This window comes from Hemibagrus wyckioides, linkage group LG25 (assembly GCF_019097595.1).
Source record: "Hemibagrus wyckioides isolate EC202008001 linkage group LG25, SWU_Hwy_1.0, whole genome shotgun sequence".
Lineage (NCBI taxonomy): Eukaryota > Metazoa > Chordata > Actinopteri > Siluriformes > Bagridae > Hemibagrus > Hemibagrus wyckioides.
The window spans coordinates 17,968,392-17,993,378 of NC_080734.1; the positions used below are offsets into that span (position 1 = coordinate 17,968,392).

At 41.9% G+C, this 24,987-nt stretch overlaps 1 protein-coding gene across 1 annotated transcript in view; it reads right to left on the reverse strand.

Moving 5' to 3' along the window:
• pdgfra (platelet-derived growth factor receptor, alpha polypeptide) overlaps positions 1 to 24,803 on the reverse strand; it is a 24,906-nt gene extending 103 nt beyond the window's left edge. The window contains exons 1-29 of the mRNA XM_058379482.1: positions 24,616 to 24,803; positions 21,780 to 21,858; positions 21,382 to 21,666; positions 20,744 to 20,989; positions 20,480 to 20,628; positions 19,489 to 19,651; positions 18,476 to 18,662; positions 18,182 to 18,297; positions 17,722 to 18,012; positions 17,160 to 17,426; positions 16,898 to 17,028; positions 16,576 to 16,744; positions 15,706 to 15,895; positions 15,359 to 15,474; positions 14,914 to 15,040; positions 14,581 to 14,777; positions 13,875 to 13,969; positions 8,369 to 8,501; positions 7,202 to 7,306; positions 6,965 to 7,075; positions 6,581 to 6,734; positions 6,267 to 6,427; positions 5,554 to 5,666; positions 4,865 to 4,987; positions 4,590 to 4,701; positions 4,368 to 4,467; positions 4,171 to 4,276; positions 3,264 to 3,502; positions 1 to 2,272 (exon numbers count right to left, since the gene is read on the reverse strand). The exon at positions 1 to 2,272 is cut by the window's left edge and continues 103 nt beyond it. Of these exons, the coding sequence (XP_058235465.1) occupies positions 2,125 to 2,272; positions 3,264 to 3,502; positions 4,171 to 4,276; positions 4,368 to 4,467; positions 4,590 to 4,701; positions 4,865 to 4,987; positions 5,554 to 5,666; positions 6,267 to 6,427; positions 6,581 to 6,734; positions 6,965 to 7,075; positions 7,202 to 7,306; positions 8,369 to 8,501; positions 13,875 to 13,969; positions 14,581 to 14,777; positions 14,914 to 15,040; positions 15,359 to 15,474; positions 15,706 to 15,895; positions 16,576 to 16,744; positions 16,898 to 17,028; positions 17,160 to 17,426; positions 17,722 to 18,012; positions 18,182 to 18,297; positions 18,476 to 18,662; positions 19,489 to 19,651; positions 20,480 to 20,628; positions 20,744 to 20,989; positions 21,382 to 21,666; positions 21,780 to 21,837 (4,392 nt within the window). The 5' untranslated portion in view covers positions 21,838 to 21,858; positions 24,616 to 24,803 and the 3' untranslated portion in view covers positions 1 to 2,124. The remainder of the gene's footprint in view (positions 2,273 to 3,263; positions 3,503 to 4,170; positions 4,277 to 4,367; positions 4,468 to 4,589; positions 4,702 to 4,864; positions 4,988 to 5,553; positions 5,667 to 6,266; positions 6,428 to 6,580; positions 6,735 to 6,964; positions 7,076 to 7,201; positions 7,307 to 8,368; positions 8,502 to 13,874; positions 13,970 to 14,580; positions 14,778 to 14,913; positions 15,041 to 15,358; positions 15,475 to 15,705; positions 15,896 to 16,575; positions 16,745 to 16,897; positions 17,029 to 17,159; positions 17,427 to 17,721; positions 18,013 to 18,181; positions 18,298 to 18,475; positions 18,663 to 19,488; positions 19,652 to 20,479; positions 20,629 to 20,743; positions 20,990 to 21,381; positions 21,667 to 21,779; positions 21,859 to 24,615) is intronic.
• Positions 24,804 to 24,987: the final 184 nt, after the last annotated feature.

Genomic DNA, 24,987 nt, shown 5'->3' on the forward strand with positions numbered 1-24,987 from the left:
ACCTATTATTATACATACTGTACCATGGAGTATAATTCATACCACTTTTCAGAAAATGGAAGCATTTTAAAGCCAAATAAATCTCATGAAATGTATTTGCTCATCATATAAACTCTTCAAAACAAACATACAATGACAGATAAAAGCAACAAAAGAAGGGTCTAAAAAGTGCAACAGTATTTTTTCTTCTTCTTCTTCGTGCCCATCGAGTAGATCACAGTGGATATACACTCAGAGGGAGGCAGTGGATCGCTGGACCATAAACTATACATTGAAAAGCTATTTAATCCGTGCAGTGATGTATAACATCAAACTAACTACACAGAGAATCTCTACCATGCTTCAGGACGACTGTACACGATGGAGGTGAGATGGAAATCAGCTGGGGTTTAGACGTTATTTTTTTATATATATATATATATATACGCACTGAAGCTGGACGTTTGCTGTTTCCGGTTACATAAAGCTTTTACAGTGGAATACCAGGGTTTTACAGTCCATAGTGTCCAGCATCAGTGCTCAGGAATAGAACAGAGGGTTGATATTGTCTGGGAATAAACATCTTTTGCATATTAACAATATTAGAAGAATACCAATCTGCAAAAAAATTTAAAAAAAAAGAAGAAGAAGACGAGACAATTCAACAACAATGACATCGGGTGAAAAAAAATCTTGTATCTAAAAATCCTATTACAAGATTACAATAAAACAAATAGAATATTAACCCTTTTTATTTATTTATTTATTTATTTATTTATTTATTAATTACCATATTTTAATTAATCAATTAAAATTAATTAATTAAAATTAATTTTATTTTTTTCTAATTTCCTCATGTCTTAGCAAGAGACACCAGTTTCACCATCAACCTACAAAAAATGAACAGAAAATGTCTAGGATTAATAATCTTTGGGTTAGTGTAATCTTATAAAAGGAAACACTAGACTATATTCAAGAAGTTTTCCTTTGCTAAGATGTTTTTTTTTTTTGTTGCAGTGCTCTGTCTGTCTACACCTCTCTTTACTAATATTACTATAGAATTTGTGCTAAAGATTCAAAAAGAAAGCCGAAAGGATTAAAGGACACCTTCGGGTTGGCTATCTAAACCAGCTGATATAGAGTCACCGCATGGTTCAGATGATTCAAAACAGTAAATAGATGAATATGTTACAGAATTTTATCCACAGCATCAAAACATTCCAGCTTATTGTCAGCATTTGACCATCAAGGCCGATCAAGCTACCACAATGTTTATCCTCTCACTGAAGTGATTAGTTCATCACTGCCACAGGGTAAAAACACTAGATCCTGTGTACTATAACACTGGTAGAAATCTTATATATTGCCGTCGCATCTGTTTGACACATTGAACAGTTGAAAGTTTAATCTTTGGTCCACACTTTGGTACGGTTTTACTGCAACGTGTCAAAATTGCAACGGTGTGAGGTTTGTGTGACGTGCATCAGTCAAAGCATTATTGCATTATTATTATTTTCTTCATTTAGGACCATAAAAACGTTTCCCATCCCTTCCCAATATTCACAAAATATTACACATTTATACTCAGTATTATGTAAAAAAAAAAAAAATTCAAACTGCTGCACTTATTGCGTCACGGCCGATATATATACTGTTCGATCAGCTACAGGAGCTAGAAATTTAAGTTCAAGGTTTGTGCTTTTCAATGCGATGTGCGGTGCATGGAATGTGAATGGAAGTAAAGGGCTTTGGGTCAGTTTTTCAGGTGTAGTGGTCATTGAAAACTGACTCGTATGTAAATCAGCTGGTTATGGAGTATACAATAGTATGCTCAGGATACATTCCTGCTTAATTAGTTCACTGTTCTGAATGCCCATCGATAATAAAGTTCTATACAACGTGAATATTCTGGATTATTCCTCAAAAAATATAGTCTTTTACCAGACCGTCCTCCGAGCCAGTAGAGGACGCTGTCTCTAATGATAAATGACCTTCACAGGACTTCCAGTCTTTATTTTCCTCTGAGGATTCTGCGTTCTGCGAATGAGTTCAGAGGGCAGGTGGGAGAGAGAAAAGGGCTATTCAGAAGAGTTTGTGTGTTAATGTTTGCGTTGGAGCCCTTTTCTCCTCCTTCCTTTTTTCATCTCACAGGAAGCTGTCCTCTACCAGATCCCCTGAGTCCAGGCACATCTCATCCAGCAGTGTAATGTCCTCCAGAGTCTCTCCTTCCCGCTTGGGCAGGGTGGAGCTGCTCGAGCCGGTGTCTATAGCGCTCTCCTCAGACGTCTGAGAGCTACAAACAAAACACATCATTCGTTATTTCACTCCTTCACAATTACTTCATTTAATAATAATGATAGGACTGGACATTATTCTGAATTCTGAAATCTGGTTGGTCAGAGGGTGCCGAATAATTTTCAGTGTTAGCTGTTACAGATTTTAATTAGTGTGCTCCATTTAATCCGGTATTGTTTCCATGGTAACAACTTGTTCTTGGGGGTACAATAGTACACTAGTTAACACGGTGAAGCTTAGTACAGAGGTAGCTATTTCACAGTAGAAGGAGTCTCCAGAGCTTTGTACATCAGGTGCTTTCAGGATAGAGGACTTTCCAGTTTCTCAGTAACACAACAAGCTGTGTTTGTTTTAATGGTGAGATAAAGAGGATGGTCATGAAATGACCGTTAATAGGTCCTGTGATGTAAGTGTAACTCTTTTTGTGGAACATTAAATGCAACTAAAATAAACACAAAAACTACAAGAGGTTGTTTTAATATTCTATTAAACAATGCAAATGTTCACAAATTGCTGTGGTATAAAAAGAGTAAAACACTTTTGAGGATGTGTGGTTAAAGGATAATCCTCACATCATTCTGTCCTTATTTTCCATTCTGTTTTATTCCTTATATAGTTCAGTGTTTGTTTTCTCCATGTCTTGCAATAATTTATTTCATTTTGTCCAGAATGTATGAATGTTACTATTTAAATAACCGGCTATTGAACTGATTCACAGTTGAAATATAATTTAGCAGGCAGTCACTCCAAAGGTTTGTCCAGAAATCTGACCACATACACTGAGTCTTTTAAATTGTGCCTACAATATCAGACCAGGCAAAATTCATTCCTTTTGCTCCAGTCAAATAACAGTACAGTTATTAACCACATACAGAGATTTTATTTATTTTTATTACAGCATATTATTTCCAATAATATTCAATTTGATTAGAATTGTCAAATATTCAATATTTTAGTCCAATATGTAGGGCTGGATGTGGGCTGCCTACCTGTGACGGTTTCTTTTGGTGTATTCTTCATCGGAAAGGGGGTCCAGGTCGGGCAGAGGGATGATGTAGCCGCTGTCTGAACTGAGTCTCTGCTCTTCAAAGCCGCTTTCACGCTCCCTCATCTTGCACTGGTTCTTATAGGCCACACCCAGGTAGGTCTCGTCGCTTTGCACACACTGAACGCGGGTCACTGCCGGGTGGTCACTCTTCAGGAAGTCGTTATTTACACGCTCATAGCTCTGCACAGATACAAACACCAATTCTGACATTCATATGTTTGCTGAAGAGGAGATCATCCTGTTCTAATGTAATAACTCTAAATGGTAATAGACAAAACACCTCATATTCCATAACGACGTTAAAATGTGCTCCTGTCTTTCAAAGTGCTTTAAGGAAATGGCGAAGGAAATTCGATCATTTTTAGCGGTCTCTATATTCTCCATTATATTTCCTTAAACACTGCTATAAACATGGCTCATTCAAACATTCTGTTCCATTTACACACCCGCTCTGTGGTTCTGTGAGGATTTGGAAAAACTTATAAAGAACCACATTTCCCACCACGCCCCTTCCCAGGGTGCTATTAGAGCATCTAGTTAGCCCCTGGCCATGTGACTCTGGGAAACTTGAGTTTTGAAGTGCCATGTGTGGTGCATGTTTGGGAAGGTCATTATGGCTAACGGGCGAATGCTCTGGGTGGATTTTGGTCCTGTTGGGTGTAAGCCAGTTGGAGCGTTAACTTGAGTGTCACACCTAGTTGCTGTGCTCAAGCTGACAAACTGCATTAATACCACAGGAAACAGGAAGCTAGTTTAGGCAGAATGTGTACAGAGCGAATAGAAAGACAAAAGAGATTCAGTAAAAGAGACCGAAGTCTTAGATAACCAGCTGATTTACTAGATCGTACCCTCTTGTATCCGCACGGCAGCAGGGTGGCCACACTCTCACTCAGACTGTGGAATGAGGGTCTCTTCTCAGGCTCATTGTTCCAGCACTTCCCCATCAGCTCATAGCTACATTGGCACAAACATTCACCAATCAGACAAGAAAAGCTTGCAATACTACTGAAATAACAATGTGCATTTAGAGAGATGTGTAACCTACACATCACTGGAGGCGTGTTCAGGTTTGGCCATCCTGTAGCCACTCTTGATCTTGTTATAGAAGCTGGAGTCCACGACCATGCCAGGATAAGGGGTCCCACCTGCAAAAAAACATATATATTTATATATAAGATGAATTCACAATGGTATGGGATTGGATATTGCTTGGAATATTTCTCAATCTGGTATATTTTAAAAGACATATCAGTAGCTGATCATGTACCCAGAGAAAAGATCTCCCACAGTAAAATGCCATAAGACCAGACGTCACTCAGAGTGGTGTACAGGTTATCAAAAATGCTCTCGGGTGCCATCCATTTTACTGGGAGGAAGGTCTGTGTATGCAGAGAGAGAGAGAGAGAGAGAGAGAGAGAGAGAGGATGGAGGAGACTTTAACAGCTGTCCATAAAATGCACGGATGCCTCCATCAGCACCACATTGTATTCTTATGTAGAAAGCATTCGACACGAACAAGCATAGCAAAGAAGAGACACTTACGCTTCCTTTGGATACATAGTTGTTGTCGTGCATTATGTCCCTGGCCAGCCCAAAGTCACAGATCTTCACAATCTTCCCCTGAGACAGCAGGACATTTCGAGCGGCCAAATCTCTGTGAACACACTGAAGACAACAGAGGGACATTTTTCAATCTATCACTTCATCAATTCTTTAACTGTTCTTAATATGACTCGGAAATTAATCTGAAATTCTTATATTGTTTCATTCTCTATATAAATCTGTCATTATTCTACAACATGTCTCTCTGCAGGTGAAAGAAAATACTGCTGGATGATTTCAGTCCCTTTCTGGAAGCATTTAAAAGCCCATAAACTAAATTCATAGCTGATGTGTGGTCCTTTAATAATATATTTTAGTAATGTGCCAAGGTATAGTTTAATAACATGTCATAACGTACAGAAACACACTCTTATGTTCTATTCTGAGTGTTTGGGCTTTTCTCGAGCCACCTCAACACCACAAATTGGGAGCTCTGGCAAACTCTGGTTGGAGCAACAGTTGTTATACTGCTATATAGTATTTACATTATATAAATATATTTAATGTAATATTTTAGCTTTAATAAGCCAAACGTACTAAAAGCCAGTCTAAGGAACTTCTGCAACGTTTATAGCTTTAGGTTGAGGAGCATTAATACACAGCCAGCATTTAGTTACGGCTTCACTCACATTTTTGGAGGCCAGGAACTCCATCCCTCTGGCCACTTGATAGGTGAAGCTAAGAAGATCCATCGTGGTCAAGCGCTCTGAGTCATCAGAAAGAAGCTTTTCTACCTCACTTTCTGTTACACACACACACACACACACACACACACACACACACACATAGCCTAGGTTAAACATTCTAGCTTCCCCACTTCCCTTTTGAATATGTGTACTTAAGTGCATATGTGGACAACACGCCTTGGTCTGCTTTACATGAGCTGGGATGCAAGTACATTTTTAAAGAGCTGCTTGTATAGGTCCTTGTAATGGCTGGGTGAAGCATGCAGCAAACCCCACGGACTACAATTATCCCCAGTAAATGCAGGGTGCACAGAGTGCAATGCATCACATCCCCAGAAACGAGGGTGGACGCCTTCACTGTTGCTGTGAAGTGTATGTGTGTATGTAGATGTGTGTGTGTGTGTGTGTGTGTGTTTAAAAAGTTATTGCCAAGTCAGACCAGATGCAGGCAAACCAAACTGAACAGGACAAACATACCCAGAGAAACAGAAAGAGAAGAAAACTAATCGAGACTCCAAAACAAATAAAGGAAGAAGTGAAAGAAAAACATCTCGCTGCTATTATGTTTTCTGACCCAAGAAGGTATGTGTAATGAGCCCCTGTGCGTGAGAGATTGTGATGGTGTTTCGGCCATGTTTTTGTGAGTGAGGGTTTACCATTGATGTGTTTGTGAGAGGGCGGGTGATCATAGTCATCACTCTGAAGGTCAAAGTATTTGGAGGCATTGCTTCTCTCCAACATGGGGACATACTGCATTGTGTCTGCCTGCTTCATATCCATGTAGTCTCCCTTTTCCTCAAACGACAGGATCACGTAGCTGAGGACACACAATAATATTACATTACTGGGACTGGATGTCAAACCTCTGCACAGAGTTTGTGTGTACGTGCATTTGTGCATGTATGTGTGTGTGTGTGTGTGTGTGTGTGTGTGCAGGTGCATTTGTGTGTGCGTGTGTGTTAGCTCTGACCTTCTGCTGCTCTCATCAGCTGGATTGATGCCAAAGATATCCAGGTCCTTCTTGCCTTTCTCAGCCTGTCGACTCAGGAAGCTGTCTCTGTTCTTATGCAGGTAGTTTACCAGGTCTCCATAAAAACAGTACTCGGTAATAATGTAGATAGGACCTGAGAGAGCGAGAGCGAGAGAGAGAGAGAGAGAGAGAGAGAGAGAGAGAGAGAAATGGAGGGTGTCTAATCACTTTTATCAAAGGCCCACTTAACGAGCAAAGTTGGTAGAGAAATAAACTCAGCTTAAAAAACATCAAACTCAGAAGAGCTACTGCTCTGCCACATACTCCCAGAGTTTAATGAAGTGTGTGTGTGTACAATTTCTGTACATGTGTGCATTTGTGTACCTGATTTGGTGCAGGCGCCCAGCAGGTTGACAATGTTGAGGTGTGGGCCCAGGTGAGTCATGATCTTCAGCTCTGACATCAGTGCTTGCTTCTCACTGGAGCGAGCCGTTGCTGAGGGACCAAACAAAAAAATAATCAACCCACTGGTTATGCACAAGATCTGTCAGATAAATTAGAACACGTCAAATAAAGTACCAATCATTTGATGAAGCATGTTTTTTTCTCTATTAAACTCACGTTTGAGCATCTTCACTGCAACCTTCATGACTGGCTGAGAGCGACTGAGTCCATACGCAGTGCCTTCCACCACCTTCCCAAAGGCCCCCGAGCCCAGAATACGGCCTGTGACAGACAATCGCACAGTGATTAGCATATGCAAAGTTTCACACCTTCACCGATATGGTCAGTGCTTTGGGTGAAAGTTAGCCGAGGCTGTTTTGAAACTCAAAATTTAAACAAATATAATCCCTCCCTACAGTATTTCCTCCACAACCACACCCCAAAAAAACACACGCCTGAACACCAAGCAAGGCCATGTAAATCAAGTTCACTCTCCTGACAAGCTGGAGGTTGGTAATCCACAGGATTTGTTCAGTCTTCCATTAAGGGGTATAATTTTAGGCCGTTATTTTAGGTACAGCTGCTGGAATGTGGCCAGTCCTTAGGAGAACCAAATTAATTATGAAAATACCGAATGTGATTTGTTTCACAACTGGAGAGATCACTAATTTTAACTAAAACCTTTCATAGTCTTACATACCAAGTCAGTCATTTACACCTGGTCCGATGATTGTTCTACATTCATAAAAGATTTCGCCTTGATATTTTCTTCCTAAGTTTGAGCACTCTTCATGGCTTGCCCTGAAGTGGAGAGTGTAGAGACCGTTAACATGACCAAGCTAGCTCAATAGGTTCTTGTGGTTGTAAGCAAAAATATGACTAACAGTGTACTGCATGTGCTACATAATAATGACTAGTTCCTCTATTTTTTTTAGGAACACAGCCTGGCTAAACCTTGTTTCTATTCATGTTGGTGAATTCCCAGGGTTCACATAGATAATTAGTTTCTTCAGTTCCTGCATCCTTTGAGATAAGTTCCCTCATCTCCAGAAGATTTTCTTTGCATTCATTCTGAGGGCATCAGGACATCTGTGACTATTCAACTGCACCACTATGGCTTTATGTTAAAGAAAAACCACCTTTGATCACAGCCACTGTGAACCCACCACGTGACCGCTGTGCTGAGACACACAACACATCCTGACAATGCTGCTATCACAGGGCTGCACCCACAGCAGCCAGAAACAAGCCAGCGCTCCTGACCACAATCCATTCACTTACATCAGCACAAGTCGGAGAGCCAGAGTGAGGACACTGGAACATGGATGTGTGATTGTGACTCACCAAGGACAAGGCCGTCACGTGGGAACTCCCAGCGTGTGTCGTAGGGCAGCTGCATGGGATCCACGTAGATGTACTCGTGCCCATCCGGACTGACCGACTCGATGACACGCCACCTGATCTCATAACGTGGCTTCTGAAATGCACATAGGTGAGTTTTTAGATTGATACGAGCCACACTGTTGATCTTAGAACTGGTAGAAATAAAGTATTTAAATTTTTTGAGCAGTGGTTTGTTCATCGGTTAGTCATTATTTATCCTGGAGTAGCAGCTGGAAGATTATAGAAACATAAAGAGAAAAAGTTGCTTGAAATCAGACTGAGTGAAAAATGAAAAGAAGTGGTTCAATAAATGAATTTTTAAAAATGCTCTTATTGAATGAATAAATTGAGTAAATGATTTAAAATGTCATAAATTACAGTGTAAACAAGCACCAGTACCGACGGGTGAACACAGTTAATACAGGGTGAGTGAGTGAGTGAGTGATGGTATGACTGAGTGATGGTGTGAGTGAGTGAGTGAGTGAGTGAGTGATGGTATGACTGAGTGATGGTGTGAGTGAGTGAGTGAGTGAGTGAGTGATGGTATGACTGAGTGATGGTGTGAGTGAGTGAGTGAGTGAGTGATGGTGTGAGTGAGTGAGTGAGTGATGGTATGACTGAGTGATGGTGTGAGTGAGTGAGTGAGTGATGGTGTGAGTGAGTGAGTGAGTGAGTGATGGTATGACTGAGTGATGGTGTGAGTGAGTGAGTGAGTGAGTGAGTGAGTGATGGTGTGAGTGAGTGAGTGAGTGATGGTATGACTGAGTGATGGTGTGAGTGAGTGAGTGAGTGAGTGAGTGAGTGAGTGATGGTATGACTGAGTGATGGTGTGAGTGAGTGAGTGAGTGAGTGAGTGAGTGAGTGATGGTGTGAGTGAGTGAGTGAGTGATGGTATGACTGAGTGATGGTGTGAGTGAGTGAGTGAGTGAGTGAAGGTATGACTGAGTGATGGTGTGAGTGAGTGAGTGAGTGAGTGAGTGAGTGAAGGTATGATTGAGTGATGGTGTGAGTGAGTGAGTGAGTGATGGTATGACTGAGTGATGGTGTGAGTGAGTGAGTGAGTGAAGGTATGACTGAGTGATGGTGTGAGTGAGTGAGTGAGTGAGTGAGTGAGTGAAGGTATGACTGAGTGATGGTGTGAGTGAGTGATTGATGGTATGACTGAGTGATGGAGTGAGTGAGTGAGTGATGGTATGACTGAGTGATGGTGTGAGTGAGTGAGTGAGTGAGTGAAGGTATGACTGAGTGATGGTGTGAGTGAGTGAGTGATGGTATGACTGAGTGATGGAGTGAGTGAGTGAGTGATGGTATGACTGAGTGATGGTGTGAGTGAGTGAGTGAGTGATGGTATGACTGAGTGATGGTGTGAGTGAGTGAGTGAGTGAGTGAGTGAGTGAGTGATGGTATGACTGAGTGATGGTGTGAGTGAGTGAGTGAGTGAGTGAGTGATGGTGTGAGTGAGTGAGTGAGTGAGTGATGGTATGACTGAGTGATGGTGTGAGTGAGTGAGTGAGTGAGTGAGTGAGTGAGTGAGTGATGGTGTGAGTGAGTGAGTGATGGTATGACTGAGTGATGGTGTGAGTGAGTGAGTGAGTGAGTGAAGGTATGACTGAGTGATGGTGTGAGTGAGTGAGTGAGTGAGTGAAGGTATGATTGAGTGATGGTGTGAGTGAGTGAGTGAGTGAGTGAGTGAAGGTATGATTGAGTGATGGTGTGAGTGAGTGAGTGAGTGAGTGAGTGAGTGATGGTATGACTGAGTGATGGTGTGAGTGAGTGAGTGAGTGAGTGAAGGTATGACTGAGTGATGGTGTGAGTGAGTGAGTGAGTGAGTGAAGGTATGACTGAGTGATGGTGTGAGTGAGTGATTGATGGTATGACTGAGTGATGGAGTGAGTGAGTGAGTGATGGTATGACTGAGTGATGGTGTGAGTGAGTGAGTGAGTGAGTGAGTGAAGGTATGACTGAGTGATGGTGTGAGTGAGTGAGTGATGGTATGACTGAGTGATGGTGTGAGTGAGTGATGGTGTGAGTGAGTGAGTGAGTGATGGTATGACTGAGTGATGGTGTGAGTGAGTGAGTGAGTGATGGTATGACTGAGTTATGGTGTGAGTGAGTGAGTGAGTGAGTGAAGGTATGACTGAGTGACGGTGTGAGTGAGTGAGTGATGGTATGACTGAGTGATGGTGTGAGTGAGTGATGGTGTGAGTGAGTGAGTGAGTGAGTGATGGTATGACTGAGTGATGGTGTGAGTGAGTGAGTGATGGTATGACTGAGTGATGGTGTGAGTGAGTGATGGTGTGAGTGAGTGAGTGAGTGAGTGAGTGAGTGATGGTATGACTGAGTGATGGTGTGAGTGAGTGAGTGAGTGAGTGATGGTATGACTGAGTGATGGTGTGAGTGAGTGAGTGATGGTATGACTGAGTGATGGTGTGAGTGAGTGATGGTGTGAGTGAGTGAGTGAGTGAGTGAGTGAGTGAGTGAGTGATGGTATGACTGAGTGATGGTGTGAGTGAGTGAGTGAGTGAGTGATGGTATGACTGAGTGATGGTGTGAGTGAGTGAGTGAGTGATGGTATGACTGAGTGATGGTGTGAGTGAGTGAGTGATGGTGTGACTGAGTGATGGTGTGAGTGAGTGATGGTGTGAGTGAGTGAGTGAGTGAGTGATGGTATGACTGAGTGATGGTGTGAGTGAGTGAGTGAGTGATGGTATGACTGAGTGATGGTGTGAGTGAGTGAGTGAGTGAGTGAGTGAGTGATGGTATGACTGAGTGATGGTGTGAGTGAGTGAGTGAGTGAGTGAGTGATGGTATGACTGAGTGATGATGTGAGTGAGTGAGTGAGTGAGTGAGTGAGTGATGGTATGACTGAGTGATGGTGTGAGTGAGTGAGTGATGGTATGACTGAGTGATGGTGTGAGTGAGTGAGTGATGGTATGACTGAGTGATGGTGTGAGTGAGTGAGTGATGGTATGACTGAGTGATGGTGTGAGTGAGTGAGTGATGGTATGACTGAGTGATGGTGTGAGTGAGTGAGTGAGTGATGGTATGACTGAGTGATGGTGTGAGTGAGTGAGTGATGGTATGACTGAGTGACGGTGTGAGTGAGTGAGTGATGGTATGACTGAGTGATGGTGTGAGTGAGTGAGTGAGTGAGTGATGGTATGACTGAGTGATGGTGTGAGTGAGTGAGTGATGGTATGACTGAGTGACGGTGTGAGTGAGTGAGTGATGGTATGACTGAGTGATGGTGTGAGTGAGTGAGTGAGTCATGGTATGACTGAGTTATGGTATAAGTGAGTGAGTGAGTGAGTGAGTGAGCGTGAGTAAGTGAGAGATGGTATGACTGAGTGATTGAGAAAGTGAGTGAGGTCATGAGTGAGTGCGTGAGTGAGTGAGTGAGTGATGGTATGACTGAGTGATGGTGTGAGTGAGTGAGTGAGTGATGGTATGACTGAGTGATGGTGTGAGTGAGTGAGTGAGTGATGGTATGACTGAGTGATGGTGTGAGTGAGTGAGTGAGTGAGTGAGTGAGTGATGGTATGACTGAGTGATGGTGTGAGTGAGTGAGTGAGTGAGTGAGTGAGTGAGTGATGGTGTGAGTGAGTGAGTGAGTGAGTGAGTGATGGTATGACTGAGTGATGGTGTGAGTGAGTGAGTGAGTGAGTGAGTGAGTGATGGTGTGAGTGAGTGAGTGATGGTATGACTGAGTGATGGTGTGAGTGAGTGAGTGAGTGAAGGTATGACTGAGTGATGGTGTGAGTGAGTGAGTGAGTGAGTGAAGGTATGATTGAGTGATGGTGTGAGTGAGTGAGTGAGTGAGTGAAGGTATGATTGAGTGATGGTGTGAGTGAGTGAGTGAGTGAGTGAGTGAGTGAGTGAGTGAGTGAGTGATGGTATGACTGAGTGATGGTGTGAGTGAGTGAGTGAGTGAAGGTATGACTGAGTGATGGTGTGAGTGAGTGAGTGAGTGAGTGAAGGTATGACTGAGTGATGGTGTGAGTGAGTGATTGATGGTATGACTGAGTGATGGAGTGAGTGAGTGAGTGATGGTATGACTGAGTGATGGTGTGAGTGAGTGAGTGAGTGAGTGAGTGAAGGTATGACTGAGTGATGGTGTGAGTGAGTGAGTGATGGTATGACTGAGTGATGGTGTGAGTGAGTGATGGTGTGAGTGAGTGAGTGAGTGATGGTATGACTGAGTGATGGTGTGAGTGAGTGAGTGAGTGATGGTATGACTGAGTTATGGTGTGAGTGAGTGAGTGAGTGAGTGAAGGTATGACTGAGTGACGGTGTGAGTGAGTGAGTGATGGTATGACTGAGTGATGGTGTGAGTGAGTGATGGTGTGAGTGAGTGAGTGAGTGAGTGATGGTATGACTGAGTGATGGTGTGAGTGAGTGAGTGATGGTATGACTGAGTGATGGTGTGAGTGAGTGATGGTGTGAGTGAGTGAGTGAGTGAGTGAGTGAGTGATGGTATGACTGAGTGATGGTGTGAGTGAGTGAGTGAGTGAGTGATGGTATGACTGAGTGATGGTGTGAGTGAGTGAGTGATGGTATGACTGAGTGATGGTGTGAGTGAGTGATGGTGTGAGTGAGTGAGTGAGTGAGTGAGTGAGTGAGTGAGTGATGGTATGACTGAGTGATGGTGTGAGTGAGTGAGTGAGTGAGTGATGGTATGACTGAGTGATGGTGTGAGTGAGTGAGTGAGTGATGGTATGACTGAGTTATGGTGTGAGTGAGTGAGTGAGTGAGTGATGGTATGACTGAGTGACGGTGTGAGTGAGTGAGTGATGGTATGACTGAGTGATGGTGTGAGTGAGTGAGTGAGTCATGGTATGACTGAGTTATGGTATAAGTGAGTGAGTGAGTGAGTGAGTGAGCGTGAGTAAGTGAGAGATGGTATGACTGAGTGATTGAGAAAGTGAGTGAGGTCATGAGTGAGTGCGTGAGTGAGTGAGTGAGTGATGGTATGACTGAGTGATGGTGTGAGTGAGTGAGTGAGTGACGGTATCACTGAGTGATGGTATGAGTGAGTGAGTGAGTGAGTGAGAGTGAGTAAGTGAGAGATGGTATGACTGAGTGATTGAGAAAGTGAGTGAGGTCATGAGTGAGTGTGTGCGTGAGTGAGTGAGTGATGGTATGACTGAGTGATGGTGTGAGTGAATGAGTGAGTGATTGAGTGAATGAGCGAGTGAGAGTCTCTGTTCATGATGGTATGAGTGAGTGAGTGAGTGAGTGATGGTATGACTGAGTGATGGTATGAGTGAGTGATTGAGAAAGTGAGTGATGGTATGAGTGAGTGCGTGCGTGAGTGAGTGAGAGAGAGAGTGAGTGATTAAGTGAGTGATTGAGTGAATGAGCATGTGAGAGTATCCGCTCATGATGGTATGAGTGAGTGAGTGAGTGAATGAATAAACGAATGAATGAATGTTGAATGACTGAAACAAATGACTGTGGAAGTGTGTACCTGTTTCCAGATAATGACCAGCACAATGAGTGAGATGATGACAATGACCAACAGCACCAGAACAGCAGCCGCCACAGTGAGCTCTGAGTGCGGACCTGAACACATCAGCACCATTGGCATAAGAGAAAATTCAAATTTGATAATTGAGTCATTTTACGTTTTAATTTGGAAACCTTTAAATAATTGATTTCGCTAAACTAATAACGTCTTTGAATATTGACCCTAATTGACTACAACTGTATATTAATTACGTCTGAATTTCTTCATTCATTACTTTATTCATTTCGAATACACTGTACATTCTTGAAGTGCATGGTGAATATGGTTAAACGGTTTACAGTGTAAGTCAGCTATTTAGGAAAAAATGCCCCACTGACACTGAATGGATAAACCAAAGGGGCATATGGCATATGGATTTCCCTTTCACAAGTGCCACATGGGGAATCCATCAGGCATTCACTACATGGGGAGCCTGAGAGAATGATGCTAACAGATGTAAGGCTTTAGCAAAGAGTAACTTTTGGTAAAGCTGTGTTTCTCTTCATGAAACACACACACATACACACAATATCTGGACCAGTCACCAAATGGTACACAGGAGTAGCTGGCGATATGACAATGATAATGGCAAATGACAAATGTGAATAGATGATTAATGAACATTGAGGACAGCCTTTAAGGGCCAGAGGATGATGAAGAATCTCACCATTAGCCACTAGTTTGATCTCACGGGACACAGCGACCATCTCGTTCCTTGCCAGGCAGCGCACAGCTAGTGTGTTCTCCAGATGTCCAAAGATCACCTGACTCTCCAACTGGTTGTCCTGGTCCATGTGTGTATCAATGGTAATACCAGTGGTGTTGGCCTGAAGAGGTGACCACTCGCTAGAGTCATTGGAACACCTGAGAAATAAGGAAAAGCAGTGAATGTGATGAGGAACAGAACAGTATTGAAAGTGTACATATAAAATAAAAGGAACTTGTGGTGCAAAACAACAAACAGGTTACAGCCTGAGGAGCAAGTCTTCGGCATACTTACTGCTTAATGTTTTTACAGATGTACCACTCCACCTCAGGGACTGGAGATCCTCCGGCAACACACACCACAGCCTGGCCTGTTTCTGAACCATGGTGCAGATCCAGCAGGTCCACAATCACAGCAGGAACTATGGTACACATAGAGAAAAAACACGACTATTAGCAGAGATACACATAGCTACGTCGGTTAGTACATCTAAGAAGACAAAGACATTCAGAGCCTCGAAAACAGCTTAAGAGAAAGTTAATGTAAAATTCTAACATATATGAAAATGCAGGCAAAACAGAAATAGATTGGACAAAGAAAGGATTCATGGCCAGTCAATAGAAAAAAGACATGCAAATGCATGAAAATAACGTTGTGACTGAAACACCTGCAAATTCAAGTGAAGGCACAGAAAGACACAGGAGAAATGACAAGGTTTCAAAACTCTCCTGGATTTTACCTTTGACCTGAAGATTGAAAGAGTGGCTGATGCTCTGGTTGCCTATCTCAGCTCGCACCGTGTAGTTGCCGCTGTCCTCAGCCTTAGCTCTAATCAGAGCAAGAGTACTCTGGTACCTACACACACACACACACACACACACGCTGGTTATGCACATGTTGAGATTATTGATCAATGAACACACTCTACACAAAAACACCTCCAAGTCTGTTGAGTGTGAATCTGAATATGTGAATTGAATGTCCCTCAGCTAGGTCACATTTAAAGTTAAATCTATTTGCAAATGAGTTATCTGAGCCTCACTCTAAAAAAAAACGTATGTGTCACGTGTGTCCCAGGCGTCAAACCTTATCTCGCTGATCGTCCGAAGGGAGGTGGTAAACTCTGCGGCAACATCACCCAGTACAACACCATCCTTCATCCACGTGACTTTGGGTGCAGGAAAAGCCTCGATGTTCACTAGGAACTCACGAACATCGTTCAGCTTGGCTGTCTCCACAGGGGCAAATGTTGGAACCACCGACACAAACTCCATCTCTGGAGAATTTGGGATAGAAGAGTAAAGTATACATCAACAAATGGGAATAGCATGTTCAGTTCACAATCATAACATTAGCATGCAGCAGTAAAACCTGGCTTTCTAGCTGCATTTCCTAAAGTCTCAGCAGAAAGAACTTTTATATCATATCAGTTCATTGTAAAGACAAAGAGACAGCTGACACAAACATTACTCAGTTCTTGAACTGACAGACAGGTGACAAATTAATGGAAAATTCAAATAATCAGATGTTAGCTTTTCACAATCAAGTCTTTGGACCTGTGCTGCAACAAGGAACACCGTTCTCCTAAAACACATTCCTGCAACTACTGTTCAGATGATTGTGGTCTAACACACTAGCCCAATTTCTCCCAAATGGCTCAGATCTGGTGTCTGTGATGGCCATAGCATACGATATACATGATTTATATGCTTAGCAAAACATTCTATTAGATATCATACCCTATAAAGAGAGCACTCCCAATATTATAAACATATTTGCAGATAAAATTTGCAGTGAAGCTCCAATAAGACAAAATGGAAACAAAGCCAATGAAATACCCTGTCACAACGCCCAGAACTCCACCCCCAACCCCTATAGCCGGTGTTTTCTTTGTCTGTATACTATATAACGTATGTATCATGCATAAAACTGTGCATTAGAGTTAATAATCTGTACCATAGACAGTAATGGTGAGCTCCTTGGTTTGGCTCTCATTACTCATAATGTCAGTGATGGAACAGGCGTAATTTCCACTGTCTTTAGTTCTGGCATCAGGCACAGTTAGGGTATAATAGATCTCCTGATCCTTTTTGTTCTCCTTTAACGTCGTCGTAGCACGATTCGCCTGACAGAGACAGACAACTATCATTGATTAATCAAAGAAAATGTGAAGATTATGCATCTCTAATGCAATTTGTTCAATACAGTATGCTTCCAATCATACATCATTTAGTAAGACAAACTGTGTTGGAAATTTAGTGTGATATGTATCACTCACCATTTTCCCAGGATATTTCCACTGTTGTTCCAGCAAGTCACTGCCTTTGGCTACACAGTTGACTATGAGGGATTCTCCAACAAGCAGAGCCTTCTTCTCTGCCTTCAGCTCTACGTGCACCCCTAAACCCCCTGAACCAACAAAACATGAGATACAGAAATTTGATATTTGAGCCAAAATGCTGCAGCCTTACCATGTTAATACACCATGTTTTGATGCTGTCTAAAAAATATTAAAAACACACACATATGTATATCCTTACCTATCCAGCCATGGACAATGTATTCCTCACTCTTCTGATTTTTTTCATTCACAGTGGCCTGACACACATATGTCCCGGGTGTGAAGTTGCCTAGAAAACCCTTCTTGCTGTCATAATTGACGGGCACCTCCTGCTCAGTCTCTATGTGGAACAGCTTCACTTGAGCGCTCGGGTCAGACACACGGCAAGGAATCTCCATCTCCTCTAGGCTCTTCAGCACGTGGTGGCCGTAGGGCAGCAGGGGAGGCACGAACAGCATGTCCGGATCTGGGGGTAGCAGGGTGTGGGAGAGTGAGAGAGAGAGAGAGAGAGAGAGAGAGAGAGAGAGAGAGAGTAGGTGTGCAAAAAAAAAAGTTTGGCTTAAACAAATTTTGCAAAGCAGTATGTGCAGACAAATGCAGTCGCATTCTAAAGCAGCAAAGCAAAATTCAGTCAAATTTGTAGCAAGAAAATACAAATGTAGTTAAATAAAAGTTTACATAACACCATCAGTGCGGGTTTACATAATCACAGTGTCCTGTCTTCTTTTTCTCTAGCGCTTTCTCTCTGTCACTCTCCGTACCTGGCACAAAGATGTAGATGCTGCTCCCATCTGTCTGATTCTCGTTCTTGTAGTAACAAGTGTATTCTCCGGTGTGTGTTGCCATGGCATTGTCCACAGTCACCGTAGAGACGAACAGGCCTCTCTTGTCATCTAACTTCTGATGGTCAAGGGAGACGGGACCATCCCAGAGCACTTCTGCTTGGCCCCGACATGTCAGTCTGAACATGGAGTGAAGGAACACCACCATAGTCTCTTTCCTGGGCCAGATCACCGGAGCCAGCATGGACTGTATTATCTGGGGCTCACCAGCTGGAATGGACACACACACAAATACACTACATAAGCCTTATTGCTTCTAGATAACTAGTACATATATCAGTAATGTGGCAGGATTCTTCCTCTACAATTAAAACAAACTTCCACATGCCCATCTGTGCACAAATACCACATACAGTACAAGGAATGGACAGAGTGTTACCTTCAACATAGAGTTTGAAGGAGAACTCTTTAGTCTGTGAGCCGGCTGATGCTACAATCTTATATGTTCCACTGTCCTCTTCGACAGGATGTCTCAGAATCAAAACGCTCTCGTACCTTGATGGAACAGACAAGAGCTTTACACAAACAGTGTAATGCATCCAGGCTTTCTGGGCCTTGACATACAGGATATGGTCACACACTGTCAAATTTCAGTGACAGATTTCACATAAAGAAAATGCTTAAAATGGCGATAAGTGTGATGTTCTGCAGTATCATCAAGGTCTAACTTTACCTTTTGTCTGCTAGAAGAGTGGTCTTGGTGGTTACGAAATTACTATTCAATACAAGACCATCTTTGGACCATGTGACCTTGGGAACAGCATCGGAATGGATGTAAATGGTGAATTCAGTTTCCTCCAGGAGAGGGATGGTTTCTTCTGGTCCAATCCCAGTATGCTCCAGAGTAACGAAAGATCCCTCTTTAACCACAGGAAAGAAAGAAAGAAAGAAAGAAAGAAAGAAAGAAAGAAAGAAAGAAAGAAAGAAAGAAAGAAAGAAAGAAAGAAAGAAAGAAAGAAAGAAAGAAAGAAAGAAAGAAAGAAAGAAAGAAAGAAAGAAAGAAAGAAAGAAAGAAAGAAAGAAAATGAAACGAACATCCAGGGGCCCTGATACACCAAGCCAAATATTAACTTTTGGATATCATGAAACCTTTGTTTTCAGCAATCTAGGTGTGCCCTGAGTGTGTGCTAGTAGAACCTTTTTAGCACTCATTAGCAGCTGAATTAGCAGGATGAAGGAGGAGTTCTCTGATCAGCTATGGAGGAGTGCAGTATTTATCAGCTGCTCATCTATATGTTTACAGCTAAACGGCAAACTGTTAACAAAGTCACAGTGGTATAAAAGTGATAGAAAGGCTATTCTTTTTGTCCAAAACTTCATATTTCCTCAGTGAATAGTGAATCCAACTGGTATCTTGATAAGTTTAGACAGTTTAGACACTCTATGATGTTTACTGGTTGGAGATTTTAGACAAATATTTTTTGATGCTGGATCTTGACACTTAACAAATGACGTGATTTGTGCCTTGGATTATAAATACATAATCTGCTACTGAGGTCTCTTGATATGACAGTTGTTATGTGACCAATGTAGCTTTTGTACTTATAAGTAAAGGGAAAACTTGGTATTTTGATGTCGGCTTGGTCTCTCAGGGCTCCAGTACACATCAGATGAATCACTTTCTCCAGTAGCTTTGCATGGAGAACACAGAGATGCAGGATAATCAAGCGAGAGGCAGATTATTACCGTGGATGGTGACGATCAGTTGGGAGGAGCTGGTCTGTCCGCTGGACTGCTCCGTGACAGAGCATTCATAGAAGCCAGAGTCATTCATTGAGGCATGTGAGATAATGAGGATATATGAAACCTTATCAGGGTAGGTTTCCTTCTTCTGGATAGCACCTACAGCCTGGGGTTGGGTCAAAGTGAAACAAAAACTATTCACTCATATGTTTATATATATATATTATGGATATAATGAAGCCATATGTAGTCCGTCAGTATCGGTATCTAGTCCGTTTCCAGTTGGCTGTCATCTACTTTAGTCATGTTAAAAAAATAAACTGCCTGAAAGATCTGCTTTAGTTTTTCTTTCAATCTGGCCATCTCCACGTCTGGCACTGGCTTCAGCATGTTTGGGAGAGCGTCTATCTGTCAGCGGAAATAAATCTGTCCAGGAGGCTGAAAAAAGATCTCAGCTCTGGTGTTTCTAGGGGAAGTTTCTCTAATAAACTATCTATATACAGCCAATAAAAGCAATCCCATACAAAACACAGCTGTAAATGAATGTTGGTATCGGAGCTCAGAGCACACAATTTACCATAATGAGCACAATATAGCACGTTTGCTATAGTATGCCTGTGTGAATGAAAAACATTCAGGAATTGCTGAGAAAGTTGTTTTGTTTTGGAGACACCCCAAACCCCACACACTGACAAAACCCCCTCATAAACATTTGAGCAAATGGTCAGCACTAAAAGACCTCCTTTAATCTTTTACTGACATACAGCCGTGTAGTCACCCCCCCCCCCCTCCACATACACACACACACACACACAAAACAGAGATCTCTGAGAGTAAACAGAGAGTAAAGCTTTGATCTCCATTGATTTGGGGAATGAAATGCAGTATGTAGTTTCTCTATGCAGATTAATGAAGAAAGAGCAATGCATTGTGGGACTGACAAATTTGGCATTGCTTTCTATGGGGTGGGAAAGGAAAATAATAATTCCTTTACCTGTCTACTGAGATGCAACCATTGCTGGACATAAAGAGAACCAGGTGGAACCGTGCAGGTCAGGTTAAAAGATTCTCCTTCTTTTATCTCCTCTTGACTGGCTGTCAGTTTCACACTTAAATCATTTTCCATTGGAATATGTGTCATAACTAAACACACACACACACACACACAGACAGACAGTAAGTAGATGTCAAATAAAATAAAAACTCACTCTGGATATGAATTAAAGGGATAAATAGAAAGAAGTGGATTAGGACTTACATGGCATGTCTGTCACATTGTACACCATGCTCCTGACCGCTTCACCGTTCACAAAGGTCTCGCACACGTACTGGCCGGGAGGAAAGTTGCCTATAAATCCGTACTTTTGCTCATAGTGAGCTGAGAACTCGTCTCCATGTGGTAGACTCCACAGAATCACCACAGATTGGGGATCTGTAACACGGCAAGGAATGTTATCCTGGTGGACCTCTGCCGATTCATCAGGAACGAATGGAACTTGAGGGTCTGAGGTGAAACATATCAGGAGGTTAGCATCCAACACTTGAAGAAGTGAAGTGTTGTATATGACGTCTCATCAGGACTGACTTATCTGCCACTGGCAATTTGTATAAGAAGTTCTCTGTAACTTTACAGAGTTACAGATTTATAGTTTCTGAACATTAAAAATTAATGAACAGACAACAAATTTTGACATCTTTCAGATTAGATTATTAGTGGCAAGTCCAAAACTGTTTTTATTTTGCACATGATTTACAGACAAGCTAAATTTTTAAAGCCAAAAATTTAAGCAAAGCTTTCATTTAGGCCACTTCACCATGTCATACATTAGGCTCATACATTAATCGAAGAAACATCTCCATTATACTGACTTTTTTTCCACCATTGTTACTACTTGCCTGGGACAAAAATGTAGATGCTGGCCATGTTGTCTAAGTTTGGTTGTTCTCCATCCTGGCTCTCGTAAACGCACATGTACTCTCCTGTGTGATAACCGGCGGCGCGGTCAATCTGCAGCGTGGTCGTGTAATGCTCGGACATCACGTGTGTGTTAACTGGTAGCGGCTCTTCCCACATGACCCTCTTTTTCCCCGTACAGTTGATGTTAAACACTGAGTCCAGCTCTAACACGAACTCCTCCTTATCCGAGACGATGGTCGGAGGCGACAGGCCACTCGTCACATCTGGAGAACATGCACACAGGTTAAGCTTTCTTTGTTTTCTATCAGCAGACCTGACTGATGCAAAATAAGCACAACTTTCTTTCTTTTTAAAAATAAATTTAAAAAAAGCTTACTTTGTAATATTCCGAAGAGGACAACCCCCAAAAGGAGATGTGTCTTCAGTGTCCACATTATTGCTTAAGTTGTGTTCAGCTGAAATGAGAGAGAGAGAGAGAGAGAGAGAGAGAGATTAAACCCTTCTTCTTTGTAATCATAAATGTGATCATTTGCAATTGTTATTCATCACAATTTGGTCTTTTTTTGGGGTCTGAGTTACACAGAATTAATTTTATATCTGTTAAATTATAATTTTTACTTTTTTAATATTAAAAATAAAAACTTTTAAAACATTATTATGAATATCAAAGTTTCATCAGGAAGTTCATACCAGATGAAATAATTTTACATTGCATTTTGTGGGCTTCATATATTTTTCTTCATATTTTATTTATTTATTTTTTTATGTATTTATGTATTTATTTATTTATTTATTTATTATATATATATTATATATAATCCAGGGTTTCTCTGAATGAGAAAAAAAGGGACAACAAATGCCACACATTGGTCTGGAATATGTGGAAAACATCTACACTGCAAACTGATCTCATTTTAATATCAGGTGTAAACGGAGCCCAGGATTCGGGTCTTGTTTAAGAATGCATTAAATCATCTTCAGAAATGGTCTCCTTCCTCAAAAAATTTCAATGAAAGGTCTCCGGTCACTGCCGGATCCCAGGACGCACCATGGAGCCGATCATCTCTCCTCACTCGCTAGGCGGCGACACACTACAAGATTTGACAGAGCGGCAAATTGACCGCAGACATTTCTAAGGACAATAGAATGTTTCGAATTATCCGAGTGTACCAATCTATGTTTTTGTCTCTTCACATATTTTTAATGCGCTTGTTTATATTGAATAAATATATATATACACACATATATAATTGTTATTAGATATGCGCATTACAATTTTGAAATATTGTTGTAACGTTTTAAATGAGTTCATTTTCCACCAGAGTTGTGAGACAGTAGTCTGTCTGTCCTTCGTCCCCAAACTCTAGTTCTTTCTTTTTTATCAAAATAGCCCTTATCATGAAAACAACTCACTTAAACCAGAGTGATTGCAATCAGACATTCCGCGCGTCTCTGTTTTATCTGTCTGCCTGCTCTGGACCCCGCTGGATCCCATCAGCGCTCGAGGGACAGAAAGCCGCTGTCTGTGAGATAGCTAACATCTCATTCTTACTTAATTGTGGCCTTTCGTAAACAACCTTGTGTCACTTAGGCAGGGAGCATTTAATCTCTAGAAAGGCGGTTTTGCGTAATTTGATTATGTCTACATTTACAAACGGGTATAAACGCAGCCTCAAACTTAATCAATGTATTGTAAGTGATGGTCGGTTTTGTATATAGATTATCTTGTGTGTGTTTTTTTACTACATCCATCAATGAAGGCAGATTAGGTTCAAACTGTGATGATTTTCTTCAAAGAAGTCCACTTCAGTATTAAACCAATAAAGAAAGGGCGGGAGTGGGGTTTGCCTGTACTTCTTTATTGCCCTTATTGTTGTTTGCTTGAGCAGCACTCGGATGGTAGTAATTGTCCATGAAAAATCCAGCTGCAATCAAACGAGCTCTCTGCCCCTTGGGCGTTTAAAGCACAGGGTTGGGAATCCGAAACGTTCCGTATCCAGTTTAACAATCCCGCGCACAACGGTCCCGCTCGAACCCAAAGGGACTGGAATGGAGAGTGGTTTTATTTCCTGAGGAAATAGGCGGAAAGGCTCAGATCTCGGACAGATCCTCACTCGGTACACCCCCACCTTCACCCGCTCTCCTTCAGCCCACCGACTGCATTCCTCCCACGCGCAGATGCGCATCTGTTTTGCCCAAAAGCCGCGAATCTACGCGCCTAACAATCTGGGGCAACAGCTGAGAGAGGAATGTTACATTCTGCCGTCCTCTGTCGTTATCTCCCTCTTGTTCAACTTAATCCCACATGCTCCGTGGGAATACAGAAGAAAAGTTTATCCACCGATAGTGAAGTCTGCAGGGCGCAGAAATCGTTTTAATCACAGGGATGGAACCAATGGTCGTATACGTGGCCGTGACCTCCTCTCCAAAAAGTGCAGCAAACATCGTAACACCGTAACGCACCGTAAAACAGAGCTCATCCACTGCTATATATATATATATATATATATATATATATATATATATATATATATATATATATATATATATATATATGTTGTAATTCAGGTATCCAAAGCCGCATTTTAATCTGTGAAAATATTTATCCGGAGTTTACATTCTGGAAGAAAAATATCTCCGCAAATTACTCCAGATGCACGATATTCCATTTCACTCGGGCGCATTCCGTGTAAAAGGGGATCAAGCTGGTACAGAGTGTGAAATGTGTTTGCCATTAGACGCAGGATGGCACCCCCAGCTGCGCGCTGGAGCCGAGCCGCTTTTCTCTCCCTGAGCTCGGACTGGAGACCATATGCGAAACTCCGAAATGCCTTTAAATCCACCTCGGGCTGCGTGCAGAAGTTGGGGTGAACATCAAACTCAGAAGAGGGGAAAATCCTGCAGTCCGCTCAAACGCGAAAAGAAATTTGATGGACTTGGAAATAATCCCTGTAAAAAATTTTCTCAGCAAAACCATAAAACTATTAGATTAAATCCAATACCCGTGTTTGGTTGAGGAAATTATTTTAAAATTGTTTTCTAAATTGAATTGAAGTGTATAGATCTTGTTCCTAAATTAAGAAATAATTAAGAAAGTATAGGAATTCAATCAGCTAATTTATGCCTTTAAAAAAGGCACAATAAGCTATTGTTTGGGAGATTAAAAAAAAGAGCCAATTAGTGTAATCAAACCCAATTTACTCACACAATACCTTTTAAAAATCCTTTTGTGTGTTCCCTCGATGAAAGAAAAAAAAAAACTGAATGGCCGTACTCCTGTACAACTCTCCACTGAGCACTGTTAAGGGTCCTCCTTCACTTCTGTAGCGCTTCTAATCCTCAGTGCGTATGTATGTAAGTGAGTGTGCGTATGCGCGCGTGCGTGTGTGTGCGCGCGCGCGTGTGTGTGTGGAGTGTAAGCAGTCTCTCTCTCTCTCTCTCTCTCTCTCTCTCTCTCTCTCTCTCTCTCTCTCTCTCTCTCTCTCTCTCTCTGTCTCTCATGCGCCCGCACTCTGTAATTGATTCAGCCCTAAAGTCCATCCTTCCCGGAGAACTAATAATCTGGCTAAAAACTAAATAACTCT